A 27,157-nucleotide genomic window follows, 5' to 3' on the forward strand; every position below is an offset into this window, starting at 1 on the left:
GTCCTGTCAAAGACGACAGAGCAACCTTTAGATTCTTATAATCCAACTCTGTTTTCCATTAGTTTGAGTGCCAATCTTAAGAGAAAAGAAATAAGAAAACCAGCAGCCCCTGCCCTTAAGTCGGTTATTTTTTTTATCATTTGATCATGATTGGTCCCAGATCGGGCTCTGTGTTTGACTGAAATTAGACCAAAACTGGATGTTGATCATAAAACCCTTTATTCCAAGGTTGGGAGAAAACCAATTTGGTGGGCTTTGAATGGAGGATACCTTACGAAATGGGTATTTGCCACTTGTATGAAGATGGCGTGTTATGAAATCGATGAGATATCTACGTAAGATATATGACTCCGAAGATAGCTCACACAGAAATATTTTGGGGGCAATCAAAACCCTATTCTGGAGATCTGTGGTAAAAGTAGAGGGTTCAGGATCATTCGGATTACAACATAACAATGTGGAAGACAAGGGTTCTTGTTGTTGTCACTTTTTTTTTTTGGGTAGATTGTTGTTGTCACTTCGTCCTCCAGAGTCCAGACCATGGCTGATGAAGCAGCTCTCTTCACCACCTTGGGAAAGAAAGAGATTTTGAGAATTTTGATAATGAAACCAATGCATCAGTATAAGGGTTGCAGATGAGACTTTTTGCATAAATATGGATATCTGCAGGGTTTTTCTTCTGGGTAACTATCTTTTCCTGTTCCCAATACATATTTCTTCTCTCTACCTGCAAAATCATCTCAGAATCCATGATTTTCATTTTCCTTCCTATTTGGTGGAGGTGTTTTACATGGATAGGGAAAGCCTGGGTTCTAGCTTACCGGATACGTCCATATTTCTGGGTCTACGTTTGCCAGACCAAACAAAAGAGCTTTTTCTGGGGGAAAAGATCACAAAATAAGACATAGGGAATATAACAGGTTGAGTCAATGTAGAATGTGAAACGAAGAACTTCCTTTAAAACATGAAGGAATCTGTTTTATGGTACTTTTTGGAAAGGAAGACCCAATTAAACTTCATTTAATAACGTGTCATGTGTGTTTAAATGACGGTTGGCATGTTTCTACAGTAGAATCTAATTAGCATCATCTTAGGGTATAAGCATTTTCTGTGGGTCATCATATGCTAATTTACTGCCTTTGCTGTTAAAGTTGCAATACCAGATCATTGATCTGATTTGTGCTAGTGAATCCAGGTAGCTTGATATTGATATTTGTTCATCAACTTGGACTTTCAACATAACAAATAAGCAAGAATTTTGGTTAGTTGCAAGTCAAATTATCCTGGTCACAGATTACTCTACTGCCTGTTTTCTTTTCATCTCTTCTCTTCTGAGAAAGAAATAACAAGAACATTTAAAGAAATATTAGAAATTTAAACCTTTAGAATTGGTTACTGATCAGTGGCTTTGTCTCTCTAGAGATCACAGAAAAAAAGAGTCATGCTTCTTCTATAACTTTTAATTTCATTGAAATGACACACATATTCTCCACAGAAAGGCTTAGAATTAGCATATAGAAATCAGCTTTTTCACTGTGTTCTCATCTTCTAAACTTTGAATTAGACCATCTGATAGCACAAGCATAAAGTGAAAGATCCATCCACATGTGCACCAAGGTCCTTTCGAATGTAGAAAGAAAAAAGAAGTGATTCATGGGGAGCAATGTGATTATCTAAAAACCCTTGGATTAGAATAAACTCAATAACTGCAACCCACTTGAATGGCTAAATTCTACAGCAAGGCCTGGAATCTCCTTTCTCTGTTTAGTGTAGAGCAATGAAATGTAGCTTATTAGTTTCAACTTTTTACAATACAGTTAGATCTTTTTCTCTCCTTCATGACTATTTACAACTTTATGATTTGAGGCAGGCAAAAACTTTTGAGGTTAGCAAAGCCTTGTCGGTTTGTCAGATCTTTGGCTCACAATCTCCATAGCCATGTCATGTCAGAATACTCAATAGTCACAAAACTATAAATGATTCCAGCATCCATAGATGATTTTCCATCCTTCACCACCTTTAGAACATGGTTGCATTTTAATTTGTTCTGGAAGATAAGAACAAGCTTGGTAGCATGTGTAACTGGAACTACAAAAGATATACCACTGGAAATAATTGCAGTGAAGTTGGCACTGAAAAAAAACCAAGCAGTAGTTATTAATTCTAACTAGCAGTGAGGTTGCTTTTTTCCTCTGCATCTCCTAATTGCTTTTCCAAATTGCTGTAAATCCTTTTTGTCCAGTAATTGCATAGCTTACAGTTTGTTAGAGATGAAGGATAGGATACAGGAAAGCCCATGCTTTCTTATTCATTTATTAATTTATGTAAGATGAAAGATAACAAAGATGCTCATCAATTCCTCATAAGTAGTTGCTTGAACCATTGGGATGACATTTTTGGATACCTCTTGAGATCTTTGTAGTCAACATAGACAATGCCAAATCTTGAGGTGTACCCTGATTTCCATTCAAAATTGTCAACCAATGACCATGCAAAGTAGCCAATAACATTTGCTCCATCATCAATTGCCTTCTTTAGTTGAATCAAATAGCTCTTGTAGAAGTTAATTCTTGTGGTGTCATGCAATCCATTGGGAAGAGTAACATTACCAGGGTCGTCCATGCCTGCCATCAGACACCAGAAAATTATATTCTGGCCTCATTTTATTAACTAAAAAGCTCTCCAAATCATTTTAGTCTCATTCCTAGTGCATTCTCAAGATCCATTTAGACCAAGGAGATGTCTAGCTGTGAATGTAGATTCTAGCAGTAACGAACAGGCGATGACAAACAAAAAGAAAAATAGTTGTGAAAGAAAGCCATGTTGTCATGATGAGTAACAACTGAGTTATGAATTTTAGCTTGCTCATACCATTTTCTGATAGAATTACAGTAGGATTCCCATAACGCTCTTTCACGTAAGTCAAAGCCTTGTACATGCCCCATGGTACGTCATACAACCAATAAGAATGCGCCTGCCAAATATTCAACTTGTCAAATTGATGAAACCAGAAACAAAAGATCATTTACATATCAACTACTCTAAACCATGTAATGAGGTGAGTGAGGAACCCATCATAGAAGCTCAACTTCATTTAGTAACTGAGGATCCTAGTTCAAACCTTGGTTCAGTAGTGTCAAATGTAGAGATAATATAAACCAAAGAAGTATGGTATGTTATTTATACCTGCGGTCCAATAAGTACTCCCTTGCGAGCAACTGTTAGAGATTGCAAAGAAAAAGAAGATAGAAATAAATGATTAAGAAACAATGAAACATCAGAATTCTTGTGGGCATCATATTTTCTGTTGCAATGGAGAGGGAGAAATCTTACAAGCAAATCCACAATGCCAGTCGTTCTGATAGCCTGGAATATAGTTGCTCCGATGAGGATCATACATGTAGTAACTAGTGTACTGGTTAATACCCACAAAATCTGATGAACCCTTCACCATTTTAACTTCTTCTTCTGTGAATTTGGGAAGCCTATTTCCCACGATACTCTGCATTGTTCTTGGATATTCACCATATACGATGGGATGAAGGAACCTGCAAATCAAGGACATCATCCAAGCCACAAAGGCTAATAACTTATTAGTAAATGATGGCAAATGCACCATATGTTAATTATGAGGCTAATGTAATTACCATCCAACATGAAAATCCCTAGCTCTTTGGGCTGCTAGTTGGTCAGCCTTAGCTCTACTAAGAGGTTCATACCAAACAAAATCCAGGAGAATTCCAATCCGCCCCTTCTGTTCTGCCTGCAGTTCATGAAAAAGGACACCAAAAGAAATTATAAGCCATCGATAGAACACTTATATATGACTTGGATCCCAAATGTGGAAGCAGAAAAGCTGATTCTTGCCTGATACTTCTCACGGTATCTCTTAACTGCAGTTGCATGGGACAAAAGCAGATTATGTGCTGCAATATAAGGTTCAGTTGCTGAATTCCCAGCAGTACAGTTTCCAAATGGTTTGGAACACCTAGCTGGAGCAAAGAACCCATTGTCATAACCAAGTGCAGCTACAACCCTTGGCTCATTGAATGTCATCCAATTCTTCACTCTATCTCCAAATGTCTTGAAACAAAATTCTGCAAAATTGGCATAGTCTTCCCTGTTTGTTTTGAAGAGAACCATTAAAGGCTTAATCAAATGGTGATACGAACCACAAGTGTTCGATTAACAGATTCAACTTCAAATCCTATTACTTCTCAAATAACCAACACAAATTCGTGAGCAGTGCTGTCAGGATAAGCTCATTTAGTAGTGCGTAAGAATGAGCTCATCCTACATTACATCAGTAAAAACCAACACAGAAAACATACTATGCAAGCTTTCCACAATGTGGAGTCAACTTTACATGATGCAGACCACTCTTCATAATCACAAAACATGAAGTTTGAAAAACTAATCAAATGAGCAATGGTTGCAATGCAAAACATTATTAATATCGGTCAAGTAAGAAAATCAGTTCATCGCTCAATTATTCAGTCTTGTACTTACACTACTTGACGGTTCAATAGTCCTCCGTATTTCTGCTCAAGTGCCAGTGGAAGATCATAGTGATACAGATTTGCATATGGTATAATGCCTACATGACACCACAAAACCACAAAGTATCAGATACAAATTAATTCTGATCAATGAATGTAAATAGATGGTCAGGAAGGATTTGATAAGACAGACAAGATTGATCATTCAAACTAAGATGTTTGAGAAGCGAACAGTTATTTCATAATGGCAGCAGTAGTGGTAAACACAGAACTGCAATTACCTCTCAGAAGCAAGTAGTTAATCAGCTTATTGTAATAAGCAACTCCCTTCCAATTGACCTTCCCGGTTCCATCTGAAAAATGAACAAAATAAGATACAGCATTAGATGGATGTTGCATAAGAGAAAACAAAATTTAGAAATAAAATTAACAAGAAAAAAAACCATACTTGGGAAAATCCTAGACCAGGAAATTGAGAATCTATATGCATCAAAATTCAACTGTTTCATGATATTCACATCCTCCTGCAATCATAAGCATAATATTTACATTTTGAATAATTTAGTTTATCGAATGAAATATGGCAATACCCAAGTCTTAATATTATGATGAGCACAAAAGGGAGATGAAAAAAATATATATGGTGGGCTTGGGCGAAGATCAAACAGTTCAAGACATTCATGTTGGCAGACTGGTAAGAACTAAGGCTATGTTTGGAAGGCAAAATATGATTTATTTATTTATTTATTTATTTTGAAAATGAATAAAAAGAAACACAAAAGCTAATCATTAATATCATTAATACTTTTGCCTCATTATGTTTTTCTTTTTCTTTTATCTATTTTCCTAACCTTTCAAAATATCGTTAAGATATATTTGATTGGCAAGAAATAGATAGAAAAAAGAAAAACATAATAAGACAAAAATAATAATGAAACTAATAATTAGTTCATGGCTTTCTATGTATTCTGTTTTCAATTTTTTCTTTTCTTTTCAAGCAAACCAAAATATATCTTAACAGCTGAAATAGTCATGGTAAACCTTCAAGAAAAGAGAGGGCCTTTCTAGCATAGAACCTAGGGCTCCAATAAGGTAGGGTTGGGACAAGCATTTTAGAAGCTGAATCCGAATTCTCAACCCATCAAGGTAAAGATATGTGCTCCCCTCACACTTTTCTACCACAAAATAGGGATAGGAACCATAAGGGGTAGATATTCATTTTGTCAGCATTCAGAGATGGGCCCCACCCCTATTGTGTGGTGAAGATGTACGGATTACATCCGCATTAGGGGAGAAGTATGTGCTCCCTTGATGCTTCTCCACCACATAATAGGGGTGGGGTCCTCCTCTGAATACTAACAAAATGAATTACAGATGACACCCCATAACAGGTCCCACGTAGATTCTACCCCCTATTATGTGGTAGAGAAGTGTGAGAGGAGCACATACCTCTTCCCTGACGGAGAAGTGACCCAGACTCCTCCTATCCTGATGGATAAAAGATCCAAACTTGCTCAACCAATTTCTACCCCCCAAAAAAAAGGAAAAAAAGAAACAACTTACAACAACTTTATGAGGTGTGTATGAGATGCAACTGCTAGGCTAGGCCAAAAAGAAGACAAAGAAGACAGGATTCAGCCCACAACTTTTAGATCCTAACCAAGCTTACCGTAACCATGTTTAGGGCCAGAGCCAGGCCCACGGGGCCACTTGCATAAAACCCAACTATATAGACCAAAGCCAATCACTAAACTAAGTGGACTTGGGCCATGTTTTCACCAAAACGAAAGAGTTGGGCCTTTGTGTTGCCTAGGCCCAAACCATGTACTATGGTAGTATGGTGCAATGCACATCTGACTTTCCACATCAGTGAGCAACATGTGTACATCAGAACATAGAGGATACGATCCGGATCACCTCCCTATCAAGGAGCACATGCTGCTCTTATGATGCTTTTTCACTACACAATAGGAATGAGACCCATGTCTGAATATTGAAAGAATAATTCAAACATACTCGTGGGTTCGACATAGGTCTCACCTCTATTATGTAGTGGAGAAGCATCGAAGGAGCAGTATGTGTTTCCTTGACTGGGAGGTGATCTAAAAGACATATATGCTCTTTGACGCTTCTCTACCACACAATATGAGTAAATCCCATATAAAACTCAAGAGCATTAAATATTTTATTAATATCTAGAGATGGGCTCCACTCATTATGTGATGAAGAAACCTCCTGATAAAATTGATCATCTATTTTCTTGTGAATGTATGACATGTATTCTAACATCACATTAAAAAGTTGAGATTCATCTGTGAGTAGTATCAAATAATTAAGATTAAATAAAAAAAATTAATGTGACTTATAATGTACCTCAACCCTTTTATATGATGTTTAAACACATGTCATACGTGCACAAAAATAAATCGATGCACCATTTTTTATTATTTTTTTTGGGTAAAAAATGGATTAGATGTCAGCCCGATCCGATCTGATACGATACACCTGATCTCCAGATTAGACAACGTAAAAGACTGGGACCCACACACTGTCTCCACCGACATCAACGGCATCGGTTTTCGCGAAAGATTCACGAAACGTCGCCATAAATCCTGACACTACTGCAACCGAGAGGACCAAAAATGAAAAATCCACGCTAATGCATCAGATACCGTACACGTAATCAGAGCGATAGTCATCAGATCGGAATCTCCACACTTACAGATACTTGGGAAGGGTAGAACCGTAGAAGAACCGGACTACCCTTTCAAAGAAGCCGACATGCTATTCATATCGGAATCTTTTCATTTTATCCTATCCAGTGTGACGCCAGTGTAAAATCTTACCTTCCTTCTCTTCCGATTTCTACGTATAATTCAAAGATTGTTCCTGCAAGAACAGATTTTTATTTTCTTGAAGAAGAAGAAGAAGAAGAAGCAGCAGCAGCAATGGGGGAAAGTCACCTTGTAGCGATGATACTGGTCCACCGCAACCTCAGCAGTAGCATTATTGGCGATTGTTCCTGCAAATTTCACAAAGCAATCACAAAACCGAGCTAAAATCCAGAAGAGATAGAAGAAATTGAAGAGCTAGCTATGGCAGAGAAATAAACTACCTGGAATTTTGACGAAGGCGTCCCAGATGCTAGGACCTCTACCGTCTTTGCTAGCCATGCCTTCCACCTGATACGCCGAGGTTGCAGTTCCAAAGATGAAACCTTTAGGGAAGCTCTTTCTGGAAAGTCCTCCCGTATTAAAAACCTTCTTCTCCGGCAATGCATCTAGCTCTGCTTCAGAAGAATCAGAAGCAGAGGATGAAGGAGTCATGATCACCATGCAGAGACTCACTAACAAGAACAAGAACAAGAACGGCAGATGAGCCTTCCTCATCTCCGACAACGCCATAGAGAGAAATAATGGATGGAGGGAGTGAACTCCAGAAGGTGGAGTGTGAGTGATTTATACTAATTAGAAGGAGAAGAAGAAGAAGACAATAAGAAAAAAGCGTCACGTTCGGTTGAGGTGTCTGATATCCATACACGTGGCAGGGACGATATGGAAATAAGCCGTAAATGCGAGCCCTCCCCCGTGACACATCTTGTCTTTTGTAATTAGGCGCTTTCGGGTAAGATCTTGTAAATTACAAAAGATATTTTATATTTCAAAAACTAACCAAAAAAAATAATAATAATAATTAAGAGATGTTCTTCTATAATCAAGTGCAGAGCCAAGAAATAACACGGGAGACCTAATAATAAAAACGATGTGCTGTCAATGCAGGGTTGGTTATTAGGCGTTATAAGGAATCATTTTCCTAATTGTCTCTAATTTGAATTCTTTCCATATCATTTCATCATTTCATTTGAATTCTTTTCATATCATTTCATCTTCTCATTTGAATTCTTTCCATTCATCATTCCTCTCATTTGAATTCCTTTCATTCATCATTCATTACATTTGAATTCTTTCCATACCATCTCATCCTTCCATTTCATCAATATCCTAATTTGGCTTTGGCTTGATTAGGTTTCTCTATTAAATCATTTTCATAAAAACATTTCCATTTATTATATTTACATACAAACATTTCTATGTTTATATCTTTCTTTTATTGTTCATAGCTACCTAACAGCATGGGGATGTATGCTGCCTATATATTTGAGGTTCTCTCATATGAAATCATTCAACTATTTTTTTCATTGAGATTGTTTCTTAATATGGTATCAGCCTAACATACGATTCTACATCTTCATCAGCCACGTCTTCTTCTTCCTCGTCTTCCACCTCTTATTCAATGGCTATCAATACTACGTCTTCAATGGATCATTCTCATACGGTTCACTCTTTTGCGACAACTGTGATCTCTTCAGCTGTTGCACCATCTTTCACCACCGATTAGTACCATAAACTTCTATTTCTATTGGAATGGTAACATTCTACCATTGGCAAATGCTGTAGGTAAAATATCTTCTCTATGGGTTATTGATTCGGGTGTCAGTCTTCAAATGGTTTCCGACTTATCTTTATTTCATTCGGATAGTCTTGTTCCACACACCCAATCTATTCGCCTTCCAAATGGTGGTTTTGCTCCCTTCACACATATTGGGAATTGCAGCTCCATACCTACTTTACCTCTCATGAACGTATTATATGTTCTTTCATTTGGTTTTAATTTATTATCTATTACCCAACTTACCTAACAACTTCATTGTTTCATAACTTTCTATCATGATCATTGTGTGATACATGACCTACGCATGAATGAGAGGATTGAGCTAGGCAAGGCGTACAATGGACTTTATTATTTAGAGTTGGATTATCCCGTCGTTGCTGTTGTTTTACCCGCCAAAGACCTTTGGCATTCTCGTTTAGGCCATCCATCTTTAAAGGTTTCTAGTTATATTGTACATTTGGATCCTAATATTTTTTTTCCTAAAGATTGTGTTTGCTCCATTTGTCCTTTAGCTAAGCAAATTCAACTTTCTTTTCCATCTAGTACAATTTTTAAAAATAATAATAATATATATTTGTTCATAACTTAGAGATGTTCTTCTATAATCAAGGGCAGAGCCAAGAAATAACACAAGAGACCTAATAATAAAAACGATGTGTTGTCAATGCAGGGTTGGTAGAGTGGTAAGATCTATACTTCTCAGTGGAGAGGTCATGGGTTCAACTCTTATGGACGATAAAGCTCCTCCCTAAGAATGTAATCGAGGTGTGCGCTCAAGTTGGAAAAAAAAATGGTATCTTTTTTTTTTAACATACGATGTAAGATATATTTAATGCTCTCTAAATATTTTATCGTATTTTAGTTATTGTATGGATTCATAAGGGTTTTGGGGTAAACCCTAGATGTTCTAACATTTTACACATGAACAAGTTGCAAAAAAGAAAAAATTGAAGGGAGGAGAGGGGGCCTTGGCCCTAGAATAGCTCCACCCTTGTGACCTTGTCTATATTGGTCTTCTTTTTCTTTTCTAAATCTATGATTATTGATACTGACATTTCACCTAAATGGGGACCATGGGCTTTCATAATGATTTAACCATGCTTTTTTAGGATATGTTTGTTGTTGGCACATTCCAAAATCTTAAATTGCTATTCTTAGAAGTAAATGTGTATTAGTATATCAATTTTTTTTTATAAGATAACACAAAAGACAGAATGTGAAGTTGCATGTTCTAAAAATAAAACGACATGAAAAGAGGGTTAAGTGTTAGTATTTCACACATGAAAAGAAGGCTAGAAAGCTTTCTTTATATAGGTTGAAAAAAAAAAAGGGAAGAAAAGGCGGCCATGCCCCAACTAGAGTAGCTCCACCCTTGTCTATAATGATTTTATTTTTCTTTTCTAAATCTATGTTGTTATTGATATCGACATTTCATCTAAATGGGGGCCATGCCATGGGTTTTCATACAAATTTTAACCATGCCTTCCTAGGATATGTTGGTTGTTGGCCCATTCCAAATCTTAAATTACTATTCTTAAATGTTTATTCTTTAAATTATTAATATACCACATTTCGTTTACAAGAGAAAACAAAGGACAAAGAATGAGACAAAATTAGTCAAATGTGTAAGAGATGTATAAAAGATTTTGCTCGAAAACGAATCCAAAAATTGCTTGTTGAGAACTTAGTGTCGGTGTTACAAATTATCAAAATCATTGTGGCATTTCTTATTCTCGTTCTTCATAGAATTTTTTTATAATGTCATATAAGGTAAAAAAAAAAAAGTCCATCATAAAAATAAAAATCTACATTATTACTGAAAAAAATAAAAATACCATCTAGTTGTAGAGTGCAACTTTATACCTAAGTTCAGAATAAACTATAAATAAGACAAAATATGCATGAGTTAAGCAAGATCAATAATATATTGGTGTAAAAATTTTACATGAAAAATAGGTAGAAAATTTTATATAAAGCACTGCATGATTCACAGAACTTTGAATTTTGCTTTAGTCCTGCATAACTCAGAATTGTCATGCAAAACAATATAAACCGTTGGATCAAAATCTCGACTGAGATGGTCCTACGCATTTACTGAATATCATTATATGTCCAATAAAAAAAGACAAAAAGAAAAAGAAGATAAAATTTGGACACAAGTGACAACTTGACTGGTCTAGAAAATTTAGTCAAATGTCATAAAGACACATGTTGTAGGTTGGTCACCTTGTTGTTTGGCATCTTGTAAAAATCGAAAAACATTGGCACGTGGGTAGGCTGAGAAAGACTTGGATTTGGGCATAAATTCGTACCTTTTGAGATTAAAAAAAAACAGGAAAAATTCCCTTTGAATATGAAAGCTAACCCTAAATATCAAGGTGGGATCCTTAGAAATAATGGCATGTACCACCATGGAGGGCCATGCCATCACCTTATTTATTTTTGAATATGTGGGCATGGATTGCCATTAACGAGACAAACTAATATTGGAGGACATGCGAATATCACGTCACTATCATGTGAGGGGAAGAAAAGCGAATCTAGATCCTCTCCACTCACGCATGCGTTTCTTCATTGGTAAGAAATTTCCATTAACTGAAAGAAAATGTAACCTGCGAAACAGCCTAGGCAACTGGAGAGCATAACTCCTGTAAGTCAAGGATCGGTAATATTCTGACACGTGACAGTCAATAATTCAATGCGTTCTTCATTCCATGATTTTTTGGATGGGGATATATGGGTTCACAACCTTTACAATTTCCTGTAATTCATATATAGGATTCTGACACGAGACATTAATAATTAAATGTTCAGAAGAACCTAATTTATAAATTGGTTCCAATAACTCCTTAAAAATTAAGCCTTAAGAAGAAGGAGATTTTAGAAATTCATTAGAATCAGTTTTTTATTGGTTTTAATTCTAAACGTTGGATTATTGATTGACATATGCCATAATTATAGGAAATTGTAAGGGGTGGGAATTGTAGAGGATTTGAACCGACGATATATGGCTTGCTTGTGGTACACGTCACTAATCCAAAGGATGAGGGGATCTGTATTAAAAGAAAATACCTAGTAGATATTCTTGAGAAAAGGAAGTTTGATTTTGCTAAGTTGGTGTGTCTGATGTGGTGGCACATGTGGGGTTCACTGTTAGTCAAATGCCACGTGGATTCTATGATATCTTAGTCACACAAAAGAATGGTCGGTTCGGATCAAGAAAAAAACGCTTTATTTCACTTATGATGGTATAATTTGCACATGTACTTTTGTGCGGCTAAGATTTAATAGAATTTACATGACATCTATCCAATGTTGAACACTAGAGGCAGCACGGATCAGATGCATCAGCCTAGCCTACCCACGGGGAGGTCCTGGTTCGCACCCACTCGGTGGCGTATATTAATAATTTAGTTCCCACCCCATAGTAACAAGCTAAGATCAGCCCTGTATCATGGGTGGGTGGACTTGAATATAGACTCTAAGATCAGCCCTGTAACATTGTAAAAAGTTCACCCAAAAAAAAAAATGTAACATTCTAAAAAGAAAGTGTTAATGTTAAATTTCCCCATTTTATAGATACTACTCAAGCCCAGACTGTCTCAAAATTTGAGCCCATACCCAGCCCAGAAACCAGTTTTGGGCCAGGCTGAACCCGAGTGATAACCCACACCAACAGAGATGAGGCCCAACACACACTCAAAACCCTGTAGTTCTTTTATGAATTAGGGCTATAGCCTGATAGCCATGCCAAACCCTAGTAAAATTTTCTATGTTATGTGTGGAAGAAGTTAGGGATTCTAAAATATATGAAGAATACTAGAATAGTCTAGCTTGAATCAAGTTCAGGTCCCTACCCATTAGGGTAGATATCTATGCACTCTTATCTTCACCACATAATTGGGCATGGGTCCCACGTGACATATACTTGGGGTCCCACCTCTGATTCATTTTATCAGTATTTAGAGACAAATCTTACCACATTGTTTGGTAAAGAAACGTGAAGGGAGTAAAGACATCTACTCTAAGAAGTAGAGGATCCAAACTCGCCTAAATCACAGTTAATCTTGAAGGATGATTCGCGGTGAATAGTTGAAATGATAATAAAGAAAACATGTGATAATATTATCATTAAATTAATTTATCACAGCTAACTTTCCAAATGAAGTAAGTTAGGCATGAGTAATAATTGAAGGGGACCAATGGACCAGCTTCCATCTTTTCATGAGCTATGCAAATCGCAACGGTTGGCCTTCCCCTATAAATATTTACTAAAAGGTCTTTGACCCTATAAAGTTGAAGTCGTGAAAGACAAAATTGACATTATCAAAAGAGAAACTACTCTTTGACACTTTATTCGATAAAGTGGATCAGTTGGCCGGTTCAATCCCGGTTTATTTGAAATTTCTTTTCTTCTATTTCTCGGGTCAATTTCATTCCAAGCCATTAAGGTGGTCAATTGTTTCTCTCTCGTTTTTGAAATTCTATTTAAGAGGTGGGTGTGAAAAGGATATGTATGGAATATTTTCACATAAAATGAACTATTATTGATTGTATTTTATTATCATTTGGTTTCTTAACTGGTTCGATATGGGAAATATGTACTTATTGAAAACTTTGACATAAGCTGGTTAATAAGGGTTTAAAAGCAACGGTTAAATCTTAATGAAGAATCTAATGAATTTGTTTATATAAAAAAAAATGTTAAATTAAAATCAATGACATATTAATTTTTACACATAAAGATTGTATTTATAAAGTTGATCGAGCTAAGAGGAGCTTAGAGGAGACCATTTTAGAGAGGAATCCGGATCCTCATCCCGTCGGGGTAGCACAGAGTGCTTCCCGAAGGGTTCCGACCACACAAAAACAGTGAGGCCCACGGATGAAATTTAAAAATTTTTTTTTTTGTTTTTTCTAAAAAGTATTTTTCACCATGGGCCCCACAGTTTTGTGTGGTCGGAAACCCGTCGGGAAGCTGATCTGGACTCCTTAGAGAGTTGGTTGTTCATAGGAGACTGAAGAAAATATTTGTCTTTAATAATATATCCGAATAAGGTATGCTTTATGACATTTTATTGTCACTGTTAATCGTAGTGGGTGGATCTCACTACAATTTGCGGCAGAGCCGGTTACTACTCCTCTATTTAGATGAATATAAGCAGAACTTTGATTTTGCTTTCTCTCACTTAGTTGAATCTAAGTAAAATTCAAGAATTAAGTTGAGATAAAATATTATAAATAGAGAAATGAAATATAGATGACTGAACAAATACTCTCTTTGTGAATTTTCTTTGAAGAAAAGTTAATTTTGAACCCCTATCATTCTAGATAAAATAACCTAGGCTGCATTTGTTTGCTGGAATAAAGGTAGGGTGAGAAAATCCTTGAAAAGAGTGCAGATTCTTTAATTTTCCCTTAAATCCCAAAATGGTAAATTGTTTCAGTCCAACTTTCCCATCCCAAGACATTTTAAAACCCCACATATTTGGTGGGATTTTGTGAAAAAAGTTGGGAAAAGTAAAAAGTGGAACCCACCCCTATTACTTTTCCACAAAACCATTTCTTTTTATTTTCTTCTCCCTCACCCCCACTACATATGGGACCCACATGTTTTTTTTTCCCACCCCATCTTTGCAAACAAACGCAGCTCGAGAGAACATCACTAAGACCAAATGATCTTCAAGTCATCTTTCATGATTTTAATTAAGAATCATAATTTGGGTTTTTTTTCTAAATCAATCTATGATTAGAATTTAATTTCACAGATAGGAAATAGAAAAAAATCATAGCCACTGAGGATAGGTCATAGGTGTACGTAAATATGTATGAGGTTCTGGTATGTACAATTAGCGAAGCTGATTTCTTCTGTCATGTAATCTTTTTCTTGTTTGAAGTTTGAACTTCCAAGAAAGAAACTCAGACGTCTCAGATGAACCTTGAAGTTCAAGCCATCTTTGTTAGTTATGCAGACTCTGTACGTGATTGCTTTGACTCAGTGAGTGGAGAGAAGAGAGAGAGAAGGTGGTCAGTGATGAAGAAGAATAAAAATGAATAGATTGATGGGAGGGGAAAAGAATAGAGAAGAAGACCCTTTTGCCGACCACTTTGCTAGGAAATGCTAAAAAGCTTGAGGCAGTCATCATGAAGACAAACACGCACACGGTTACCCAGAAAGAATTGACTCTTGAAATTAAACACAATGAGAGTCCACGATACTCAAAAAAAAAACAAAACTTTATCTCCCTCCCTCTCTCTCCTCTCTTTGCATACAGCACAAACACCCATATATATTATAAGAGTAATGGACTGTTTATGAAGTAATATATGAGCATTATGAATTCATATAGGCTGCATTTGTTTGCAAAGGTGGGGTGGGAAAAAAAAATGTGGGTCCCATGTGTAATGGGGTGAGGGAGAAGGAAAGGGTTTTGTGGAAGAATGATAGGGTGGGTCACACTTTTTACTTTTCCCAACTTTTCCACAAAGTCCCACCAAATATGTGGGGAGTTTTAAAATGGCATGGGTTGGGAAAATTGGGCTGCCACATCAGGAGACAAGTTTCCTTGATTCCCACTTTCCCACAAGTCCGGATCACCGACCCGACGGGCCAAGACAAAGTGCTCCCCAACGCTTCCTAACCACATATATCAGTGGGGCTCACGGTGAAAAACACTTTTTTGGAAAAAATAAAAAATAAAAACTTTTTCAACACCAGTGGGACCCACTGATTTTTGTGGTCAGGAAGCCATGGGGGAGAAGATCCGGATTCCTTTCCCACCCCAAGCAACTAAACAATCTACCATTTTGAGATTTAAAGGAAAAGTGAGAAATCTACACTTTTTTCAAGAATTTTCCCACTCCACCTTTATTCCAGTAAACAAACGCAGCCATAGAGTTTTGAGAGAGTTAAAAAATTAATATTAAAGAAATATGAACAAGAAGTTTTCATGAAAATAACAGCTTTAATTAAGCTCCTCTAGATAAACTCTTTATCAAATTGATCTTGATGTTTCATGGAAGGAAAAAGCGAGGAAATGTGGTCTTGAATTTGTGGAGCGAAACTGGAGTAGGAGGTCAAAGATTGTATGATCCAGACCATCACAATTTTTTTTTTCAGTCTTAAAATGAGAGGTTTTAGCATTTCATGAAGCACTACTCTTCACTTCGACAAACAGTGGTATTGATTATGTGCATGCAGAATCTGATAACCAACTAATAGTCAATCTAATTAAGAACCATAGCACAAGTTACCGGATTTTTGTTGGCGCCTGCGCAGATATCCTTTGCGCAGGCGCTAGAATGCTCCACGTGTTTTTAAAACTGAGGAACGATTGAGATTTATTGAATTGGATTTTGTATTTAAAAAATCTTAAATAATTATAATTAGTCACCCCTTAGACTTTTTAAATTTACAAACTCAACCCAGAATTCTCCAATCAAACGAAACCCTGTTCTCTTCGAAGTTCTCCGTCCTGAAACCCCAAACCCCCCCAACACCAAACAGAAATCAGTACCAAACCTAACCGAATGAAAGACAAATATCCATAAAACTAAAAGCAAACACGAGAACAACAAACGGATCAAAATGGACACAACAAAATCAGACTCAAACAATGAGGATCGAACAAGAGAACTAGAAAAGCACAAAAGCACCATGAGAAAGATACAAAGAGGGAGGGTAAGGAGTAGGCAGATGAAGGGGAAGAGAGGAAAAGAAAAAGGAGGCGAGGACACCACGATGGCACGAGCAAAGCGGAAGTTATCCGCATTGGAAACGAAGAAGAATCAAAACAAGTGACCAAGAAAACAACGAGACCACGGAGGACAACAAGTTAGGGTCCACACGAAGTAGGATTCCTATCGGAGAATTAGGGAGTGTAAATTTGAGAAAAGGGAACAAATTGAATGTGTAAGACTCTAAACATAAAATCCATTCAATACATCTCAGTCTTAAATTTGAGTGACGCACTAGCGGGTGGGATGGATATCCAAGCGAATAAAAATCCCAAGTTACCCCCAATGGTGGATGATATTTATAAATTGGCGAAAAACTTTTTGGGTTTTATGATTTCTTATGTACCTAGGAAATCTAATATATTAGCAAACATCCTAGCTCGAGAGGCCCTTTCAATTGAGAGTCCAAAAGAATCGTCATGTTCTAATGAGTGATTATTAGAGTTTTGCTCGGCCACATCCTTTGCTCATAATTAATGACATGTTTGGTTACTAAAAAAATAAAAAATAACATACAAAGGGGGGCATGTTCAATGTTAAAAAATTTCCAACGTTACAATAATGGTCATTCAATTGGGATTATGGATCAATTGTAGTATCATATTTCTGAGATGTATTCTGGAGTTGGGTCGTGAACTTAACTAACATCAATTCATTATTTAAGTTTATATTTACTCAGGGTATTTAGGTCAAGAATATTACTAATCTCACCATTGTGAGAGTGGTTAAGATTATAGATTTATGTTATAAATGACATCTTAAGTGCTTCTAGTCATCACATGAACATTTGAGTTAATTTCTTTCAACCGAAAATAAAATAAAGAATTCAATAAATTAAAACTAATTAAGTATGAAGCTAAGGAAGATTCAAGAAACTAAGACTAGAGACACAACATAAATTATACTAAAAAAAATCACTTGTAAATGAAAGATTTGAACCATGAGGTCTATCATTTTATTTAATTATTATGTTGTATTCTATTATTGTATGGAATTGGTTGGGCGGGCAAGGGGGGGGGAAAAGGGGGAAAAACGGGGCCCCTGAATGGGGTGAGGAGAAAGGAGGAAAGGGTTTGGATTAACTTTTCCCAAGTTTCCCAAATCCCAAACACTAGGTTCTGTTGGTTTTTCACAGGTCCTTTTAGGTTATACACCCCCCTCGCAAGGTACTGCTCCCAACACTAGGTTCTGGGTTTTTTCTTAGGTTATAAAAAACATACACCCAGATTATCGCAAACACAGACAATTAAACATCACTACGGACAGATAGAGATTTCCAAATAGTTTTTCTTGGTTCTTTTCGTCACTCTGTTCAGTGGTGTCCACCATTTACACTTTTCAAGGTTGAAAAAGAACCATGGAGCCTTCCATATATGCCAAGAGGAGTTAACATTGTAGCTGGAATCTCTCAATAACTCACACAAATTGTTTGCATCTCCCATGGGTCCACATACCATTAATGGACTCTGAAATTTAATAAAGTGTATCAAATGGACAATGATCAATGATGTATTAGGTCGGGTCGATATATCGATCAATGTGATAGATAATCATAATCTTTTGAGTTTTGACCTAACTAATATCATTCCAATAATGGATTGGAGAGATATTGGTACCTGAACTGAAGCTACTGTCCTGTTTAAGGGAAAAGTATTCAGGACATTTTAGTACTTGGAAGAAAAAACATTGGATATAAAGGTAACTTGGCAAAGCATCACAGGGATGGTTAGTGATTTTCCTCAATAAATAAATGGTGAGTGACCTCAGCAGGTCAAAATTCAAAATGGGATTTTTTTAAACGTTGCAAATTGATCTTCACGAGAAAATGGGTAACATGTGACAGAGGAGACACTGTAACAAAGAAGAAGGCCTGTCAAGTCACTGTTCCTTTTCTTTATTGTTAAGAATTGTTAATAATGTCTAATCACATCACCTCAGAGTCCCCACTCCAGCTTCGAAATCCTATTCTACAGGGCCAATCCCACCACTCTGCAGTGTGACAGTGTCCAACTATTTTTTCTCTTCCCTTCTTCTGAGTTCTGACTTTCATTTCAAATCTCTAATCTTATCTTATGTCTCTTCTCCCCCTACTGGCCACTGTGTCCTGTCTCTTATTTTGAGATATTTTTCACTTTTGTTTTGGTGTTGTTTCGTACTTGGCAGCCTGCTCAGTTAAACTGTATTTTCTTTTTATTCAGGAGTTTTTAATTTATCTGTACCTACAGAACCCATGTGGGTTTGGTTGGTTTTTTGCTGATAAGAACAACTGAGGAAGAAGAATCTGTTCAAGAACTTCCCACCCAACCCTTTTCACCACCATAGTTTTCTCTTCTTTTTCCTCTTTTTGCGTTGAGTGATAGTTAGATCCTAAGCAGACAACTGAAGAAATGACTAAAGATGAAGACTTTAAGCTTCTCAAGATCCAGGTTCTCTCTCTCTCTTCTCCCTGACTTTTGAAGCTCTCTGTTTTTTTAAGATCACAAAGGTGGGCGGTGGTTTTATCCTGACTGAAAATTTGCTTCTTGTTTGTGTTTGGGTATTTGTACAGACTTGTGTTCTCAAGGTGAACATAGATTGTGATGGATGCAAGCAGAAAGTGAAGAAACTGCTTCAGAAAATTGAAGGTACCTACTCTACTGCATTTTCTATACCTCCTTTTCCCTCCATTTACTGGGTTTTGCCTGGAACTTTGAGAACCCATTATACGTGTTTGTCTACTTTGGCTAGGAGCTATTGATCTGTTTACTACAGGTCTGGATCTCAGTCTATGAACTGGGTTTGCCAACAAATTTTGGGGAATCTAAGAGCATTTGATGGTCTTTAATACCCAAACCCGAAGTAGAAAAGCTAAAGGGTTTTAGTATGGTTTGTTAAGAGATTCTGTTTGAAATGGAATGTAGAAGGAAGAATTTATGGAGCTTAGTATACTGATGCTTTACAGTTAGTATTTTGGGAAACATTTGTGGGTTAGCTTGTTAGTGAGCTTCAGAACTGAAAAGTTTCTCGTTACTTTAAGAAACACAGGAAAGAGAACAGTGCAGAGCTGAAATAACATCGAAATGCTGTTTCTTCTCCTTATCCTTGCTGTAGTACTGTTCATCTTGTTTGTTATGTTAACTTTTAAACTGTTCATCAATTTTCTCTTTAACTTGTTTCTTTTCTTGTTTCAGGTGTTCTCAGAGTAAATATAGAAGCAGAGCAACAAAAGGTCACAGTCTCAGGTAGTGTCGATGCTGCAACTTTGATTAAGAAGCTGATGAGATCTGGTAAACATGCAGAGCTTTGGTCTGCGAAATCCAGTCAAAACCAGAAACAGCAGCAGCAGTCTCATTGCATCAAAGATAACAAGAACGGCCAAAATCAAAAGCAGGGTCTGATGAAAGGCCTCCAAGCCTTCAAAAACCAGCATAAGTACGCAGAATACAGCTCTGAAGATGGTGAATTCGACTGTGATGATTTTGGTGATGATGATGATGATTTTGAGGAAGAGGAACGGCTGTTTCAGGAGAAAGCTAATCAAATTGCTTTGCTCAATCAGAAGGCCAATATGGTAACCAATGCCAAGAAAAATGGTTCTGTGGCGATGCACAACAATGCTAAGGTGAACAATGGTGGAAATGGGCAAGCGGGAAAGAAAGGTGTAGGATGCAATGGCGGAGGAAACCCTAACCAAAATATGGGTATGGATCAGAAGGCCAGGGCAGCAGCTGCTGCGAAGATGAACAACGCCCATTTGAGTGGTGGCCATTTAAATGCCTGTGACGCTAAGAAGGCAAATGAAATCAATGCCATGTTAGCAGGATTGCAAGGCCGTGGAGGGAATGGATTAGGATTTCAAGCTCAGATGAACAATGGCTTCCAGGGGTCCTCTGCTGGATTCCCAGCTGCTCCTGCTGCTGCGGGGTATGCAACAGGAGGGCATCAGCCTTCAGCCATGATGAACAACTTGCAGGCTTACCAGTTCAATCATCCATCAATGATGAACACACAGAACAGGAATAATGTCAATATGATGATGAATGAGGCCAAGTATATGCAGCCCCAGATGATGTACAACAGATCTCCTAGCATCTCTCCCAGCACTGGTTATTACCACAACTCATACACTCCATACGCTTACCACTATCCCTATCCAAGTCACCAAGCAGACAACAATGGAGGTTACTCTGCAGCCCATATGTTCAGTGATGAAAACCCAAACAGCTGTTCTGTTATGTAGGGGAGGGAAGAGGACAAGAGTTGAAGTAGTATTTGTTTAGTTAGCAGTGGCGTTCTGTTATTTGTAAAGATGTTTTTATTCCTCTTTGCAAATGTGTGTGTCTATTTGTAAGTTTGTCCTCCTTTTATTTCTGGTTGTTGTGTAGTTTCTGGCTTTGTAGCACGAAGATGGGAGGAGTGGTGACATAATTGTTGGATTGTTTTTCAACAAAAGGAGGAAGGTTTGTGGAATGTAAAAGCTTTGTGTTAAACTATGTGATTATTGATTACTGACACAAGACAATGTCAGGATTTACTTTTTAACTACATCCTTGGAACAGAAACAGAGTAGCAGGAAATTTTGAGGTTGACATGCATTCGAAGTTCAAGAGATCTGATTTTCAACCCTCAGTTGATTGGATGGCACTTGAAAATCACCTAAACCCTATAAATTGAAATTGGGACTGCACTGGAAAGAAATAGCTTTAGGATTTATAGATTCTCATAATTATAAGCAATAAAAAGATTAAATTAACTCAGCTAGAGACTATGAAATTAATCATCAGAATTTGGTAGCAGAGAAGGCTAGGACCAATCCCTACCATCACAGCTCGAATTGTAAAAGCCCTAAATGCCTGGTTCTGGACCGCTTCTGGGTGTTTAGTCCACTAGGGGAAATAGATTAACCTGTGTGGTGTTAGTGTGACCAACTGAAATATGATTTTGAGATGAGTGACTCCCAATGGGTTCTGATCTGATAATTTAAATCGGGCGTGTTTGTAAGTGATATAATAATCTAGTGCAAGTTAGGTGAAGGTGCACATGCACCTCTGAGTACTGTAGATAAGTTAGTCAATGTGACAGTGTCTCTGCAACAGGCCGGGACCATGTAATTCTATAATCTGTGCTTTGCAGTTTTCAAGTTCTAACTCGGGTTTCAGAAGTTCTACCCCCAAAAAAGAGGGAACAAACTTGGGTTTCACAAAGGTTCCAAAAAATTGGCCTAAAAAGAGGGAACCCAGTTCGGAATGGATTGGCTAGACTCAGATGAAATCTTTCACACTGAAACCGAGTTCAAACTTCAAAGCATACCCTAATTGAACCAAATGATAGATGAAATGAGTATAGATTTCCAGAAGTCCCAATGCAAATTATTGAGTTGACCAAGCAGAAAAAGAAGTTTTGAAAAATTCGAGATAGGGCAAAAACCAATACAAATGGATTTGCCAATAGATGGGCTGCATATTCTATGATTTTGAATCCAAAATATATAGACAACTCCCTGGATAACCAACCATTACAATTGCAATCTGCATATGATTCCATGTTAAAATGTATTTCTCAAATTTTATGGGTCAACCGTGAGATCCAATAAAATCAAAGTTAAAAGTGGACTAAGTTTCCAAGCACGAATTCAACTAGGTATAGTTGAAGTAAATGTAGCTTGCTGGTCCTGATCTATTCTTGAGAAGAAATATGCAGCCTTGGTTAGATTAATTGAATATTCCACGGTTAACAACCAATAAAGTATGCTATTATCCTACTCATGGAAACCTTCCATTTAGAAGCCCTAAGTAATGCTGTTAACACTCCCCTATGTAGACCAAGACACCAGCCCTACTTTAAAGAAAATTTACTTCAGCTTAGGCTTAATGCTGGATTGTTCATTCCCAGTTTCAGAAAAAAAATGAGATACCTTAATCCTATATATTACTTTACCCTCAGCACAGTGGACCAGCATCATCACTGAGGTGGCCATGGAAAAGAGCTACTTTTGATTTCAAATTATGAATTCCATGGTCTTCTGTTGAATTCATTACAGACAGGATTTTGGAGAGACAACTTTGGATCATACCACAGATTCTTTTCCTTTGATATAGATATTTAAGCTGTAGTATATAATACCAAGCTCACTAGCATGATTCCATTTTATGACAATTCAAAAAGTTACAGGATATATATTTTCCTCCAACCAGGGGTTATAAGAAAAGGTATCTTGATTCGCAGCAAAGAGATCTAAATGTGCTTGTCTAGCTTCTTACAAGTGACAATGTTTAATAGTCTGTTGCGAAACAGGGAACTAACCATTGGAATAGAACCATTACAATGTAGGCATCGGATTGTACTTTTGGATAGAGCCATTAAAATGTACCCATAAGGGTGTAGCAACTGGAAATACCTATGAAAGAGTAAGCATTGGAGACGGTGGGATCGGCATTAAATGTATGTTCATTATTATGTCACATGTACTTTCATTGGCACACTGGAGTTGAAACTAAGTCTACCTGAAGCTATTTCCTAAGGCAGTATTCCACAGGCAACCTGGAGAATTTCATTTAAGTTTGGGCTCATCATGACTGCAAGAGGAAAGGGATCCAGGTTTACTGCACTAAGACTGTAATCTCACAACTAAGTGTATCATGCCCATTGCAGGTGATGTTAATCTCTATGCTATCCTCTCTTAATTTGGTGATTGAGAACACATAAGAACCAAATCCCCAAACAGATCAAGAGACAAGACTTTTATTATTTATTATTTTAAGAACCCAAATTTATAACTCTAAGACGTGGTTTATATTGTATTTTAGAAAGAACTGATTTCCCAACTTTTGGCTGAGCAGCTGGCAAATGCATTGGGTGGTTTTGTTTACTGGTCAAACCAGTCAAAATGGGATCTGGTCCCCCAAACCAGTTAAAGGCTGTACTTTTTCAGAATACTGGAAAGTTTGGGATACAATTGCTTGTGACAACCTTAAAAGAAAAACAAACTAAGAACAATTCCCAAAGATGCAGGATGATAATGGTTCAGAAGAACATAATATGGCAGATATCACAGTATTAACCATCGTCACAACTAGCAAACTTTTCTAACTCATTGCAATCTTTAGATAAGGTCACCACCAATAAGGTCACCACCAACACATGACAGTATAGAAAATTAAGATTATAAATTATAAAAGAGGAAAATACTAATTGAGGGAAAATGCATACATTAAACACTAAAACAGTTTATAAGCTGTACAACATTGCATGTCAAAGATTCTGAGTTTTTAACTAAGCAGTCAGTTGATTGAACTCTATGTATCAATACACAGATCCAAAGCCAAAAGGGAAAAAAAAAAAAAAAAAAACTTACATTCACCTTGTCAATAAGAAAGCAATGTATCTCTAACTGTCAGCGCTTGTGGTCTTTCCTTTGTCTAGATTTGGCTCTCTGCCATTTTTTTCTTGAGACCAGTTTGCTCTTTGGCTTCAATTTTAACTCAGGGGAGAACCTGAAATTCGGATCTCTCATTCTTTCTTGTATATCCTTGAAGAATTGCATGTTTAGTTTCTTCGGTCCACCCTTTCTAAGCTCTGCATACTCTGGCCCTGAAACAATATTTTCAAAAGCTCCTATTAGAATGTCCATATCACTCATGACCTCCCATACATTGATGTAACGCCCATCCGGCCCTTTCTTCAGCTTCTTCAAGGCATTCTCAACTGCAATTTTCCTAGCTTGTTTCCCTGGAGAAAGTTCGGGTGGTTCGTTCTCAGCTTTCAATAACTCTGAGATTGTTCGATATTTTGGCGTCTCCTCAAACTCAAATAACTTGTCTAAATAAGCATCACTACTCTCATTTGGGTAGGCTTCGATGGGAATGTCATCATCCTCATCACATTCACTACCTGTCCACAGTGTCTTCTCCTCATCACTTCCAGACCATACACTTCTTAGCTCATCACTATCATCTGCATCAATAAGGTCTGAGTGCTCTTTTGCTTTCTGTTTGACTTTCCTGATCTCCTCTTCAATACGCTTTCTACCTTTTTTAGCATTACGTTCATCAGTACCATCATCATCATCATCCTCACTTCCTGTCCAAAGACATGTCTCCTCATCCGTCTCCTTCTCCCAAGCTTTCCTAAACTCTTCATCGCCTGGTTTTCCATTGCCAAAGAGGTCATAGCGTGAACTTCCACTACGAGCATACGATCGCCATACTGAAGATTTAAGAGAAGCAATTACATATGATGAGTGAAACACAAAAATTAATTCAGCAATGCAGAAAACAGTAACAAAGACAAGAGTAGTGGATACTCAATATCTGTTCACCAATTTGTGAAAAGAAAAAAAAAAATTTGAAACTAAATAGCATTTTGATCTTAGGTGTCTCAAAAGTTAAATCATCATGCAAGCTTGCACTATTACATTTGTATGGATATCCATTAAAGCTTTTTCTTATTATTGTTTCAATATTTTTGGTAGAGGGAAATATGCTAGATTTGAGATAACAAATAAACTTTGTTGTCAAGCAATTACCAAAACACTATATGAACAAATTTTTCCCCTAGTAAATGTTCAGTAAGGAGAGGATCAGTACACTGCTAATTGCAGTTTCAGGAGAAAGAGAGAACCCCCTTTTGAATCAGACAATAGGGGGAGGGACATTTAAGACATATCATCCCATAACATGAACATTGCATCAGTGATATGTGAAGGGTCTGAAATTTCATTTTTGGGCTTGCTTTACTAAGGATATATCTGGAACATCAACCAACATCCTAGCCGCCACTTCATTTCAAGCATATGCAACTAGGATTGCTTCCAAGAGTTTCACTGCTGTTAGAAGTTCCACAGTTGATCAAACTTTCAAGAGTTCTACTACTGTTAGAAATTCCACAGCTAATCAAACTTTCAAGAGTTCTACTGATGTTAGAAGTCCCACAGCTGATCAAACACCAGTTATTACATACAAGAAGAACTCTACAATTGGTACTCACAAAGACACTAGGCAACCCAAAGGAGATACTGATTGGTACAAACTCCTAATCAATATTTTATGTAATCTAAAACACTAGAGTCCTAGCACCACAGCCACAAGACTCCTAGGACTGTACAGAGAAGGACTCCAAGAACACTATAAAGAAGGACTCTGTTTCTATATAAAGCAATGTACTAATTCATTGTAAATTAATGTGATTATTATTTTCTGTGCTCTTTCATGCGCAAACTCAGACTCTCTCTCTTCTTCTCTCTTGCTCTCTTCAACTATTATTATCTTCAACATAGCTTTGAGCACAACTTGTCGCATATTCAAAATGATAATTTGATTAGAGGAATCAAAGTTGAGTGGATGAAGAGAAACACACAAATATATCAACATATAAGAAAATGGTTTCCCATAGTACTTTCTACAAGAACATAGATTACACCTATATCAGCAAATTTACTAAAATTAGTCTTTTACTATATTAAAGCTTTATAGAAGTATAGTTACTCCAAAATGAATAAAGGAAGCTGTGGGAAAGAAAGAGAAGAAAATAGAACAAGAAAAAGCATCTCACTGTACACTAACCTTGTATTACCGGCCAGTATCCTCCACCAATTTGATTTCTTAAAGTACTAATGAATAAATTACTCTGAGCATCGAACCTGAAACAAAGATGAGTGCTTTTGCCCAAAGTATGAGAAATACAAGAACGGAAACCCCAAGACGTGAATCGTCTGACTATTTTAGAAGAATTATAAGAATCCAATTCACACTTAAAAGTAAAAACTAGAGATCGAGAGCGAGTCTCCGACTGCAAAAAACGTCAGTAGATGTTATCACCTTTGAAGTGCTGTCCCTGCTAACCAAGTTTTCCAATTGGAAAGTGGAGAAGGAAACAACGAAATGCGACAACAGAACCTTCGAGCCATTTTTGAAGTCTTTACCGGAAAAGCTCGGGGAGCGATTTGGTTTGGGCAGGACAAAATTTTAATGACAAAACTGCCCACTTTAGAATTTTTCACTATCGCCTCAGGCCCAAGCCCACCTTTTCATTCACAAAGGCACCGTTTATTTGCAAAGGTTGGGTCATGAATTTTTTTTTTTTTAAATGCAGGAAAACAAAGAATTTTGTGGAAAAATATTAAATGTGAGTCTCACTTTGTTGTTGTTAGTATGTCACCTTATCAGACAAGCTTCTTTAAATTTTTCTATACTTTTTCCACCATTTTTCCCCGCCCCACCATTATTCCAACAAACAAACGGTGCCTTAGTCTTTCCCATGCCCACCCGAAAGAAGGTTTTAGTCCTCCCATGCTTAGTTCAATGATCCGGTTTTGGATTGGCACATTCACCCAAATCAGACCGGTATTTGCTGGATTAGCTCCCCAACTGACACTTCTCCGTCACATATAAGGGTTGCCCATGTGAGATCTCTTGGATATCCCACCTCTAATTTATTTTGTTAATACTCAGAAATAAACATTCCTTAATATGTGATGGAGAAGTATCAGAGAA

General features: G+C 37.0%; 3 protein-coding genes across 3 annotated transcripts; 1 reads left to right on the plus strand and 2 right to left on the minus strand.

Moving 5' to 3' along the window:
• Positions 1-1,663: 1,663 nt before the first annotated feature.
• LOC149001153 (beta-glucosidase 44-like) lies at positions 1,664-7,932 on the minus strand. The gene is made up of 11 exons (XM_089139645.1): positions 7,615-7,932; positions 7,463-7,521; positions 4,948-5,023; positions 4,781-4,852; positions 4,510-4,597; positions 3,868-4,120; positions 3,648-3,763; positions 3,334-3,548; positions 3,187-3,218; positions 2,872-2,974; positions 1,664-2,624 (listed from the first exon to the last, which is right to left on the minus strand). The coding sequence occupies exons 1-11, from the start codon at positions 7,901-7,903 to the stop codon at positions 2,353-2,355; spliced, it is 1,575 nt and encodes a 524-aa protein (XP_088995771.1). The 5' UTR covers positions 7,904-7,932; the 3' UTR covers positions 1,664-2,352.
• A 10,732-nt stretch (positions 7,933-18,664) lies between these two features.
• Positions 18,665-21,254, plus strand: LOC149001154 (uncharacterized). Its single transcript, XM_089140041.1, has 3 exons — positions 18,665-19,114; positions 19,237-19,312; positions 19,859-21,254. Exons 1-3 carry the CDS (start codon positions 19,076-19,078, stop codon positions 20,905-20,907), a joined length of 1,164 nt encoding a protein of 387 aa, XP_088996167.1. The 5' UTR covers positions 18,665-19,075; the 3' UTR covers positions 20,908-21,254.
• Positions 21,255-21,426: 172 nt separating this feature from the next.
• LOC149001155 (glutamyl-tRNA (Gln) amidotransferase subunit C) lies at positions 21,427-26,618 on the minus strand. The gene is made up of 3 exons (XM_089140042.1): positions 26,483-26,618; positions 26,228-26,304; positions 21,427-24,872 (listed from the first exon to the last, which is right to left on the minus strand). Exons 1-3 carry the CDS (start codon positions 26,569-26,571, stop codon positions 24,061-24,063), a joined length of 978 nt encoding a protein of 325 aa, XP_088996168.1. The 5' UTR covers positions 26,572-26,618; the 3' UTR covers positions 21,427-24,060.
• Between the last annotated feature and the right edge of the window lie 539 nt (positions 26,619-27,157).

The sequence above is a fragment of the Hakea prostrata genome, chromosome 11 (assembly GCF_041222555.1).
Source record: "Hakea prostrata isolate BN-2017 chromosome 11, UWA_Hpros_2, whole genome shotgun sequence".
Taxonomy (NCBI): Eukaryota; Viridiplantae; Streptophyta; class Magnoliopsida; order Proteales; family Proteaceae; genus Hakea; species Hakea prostrata.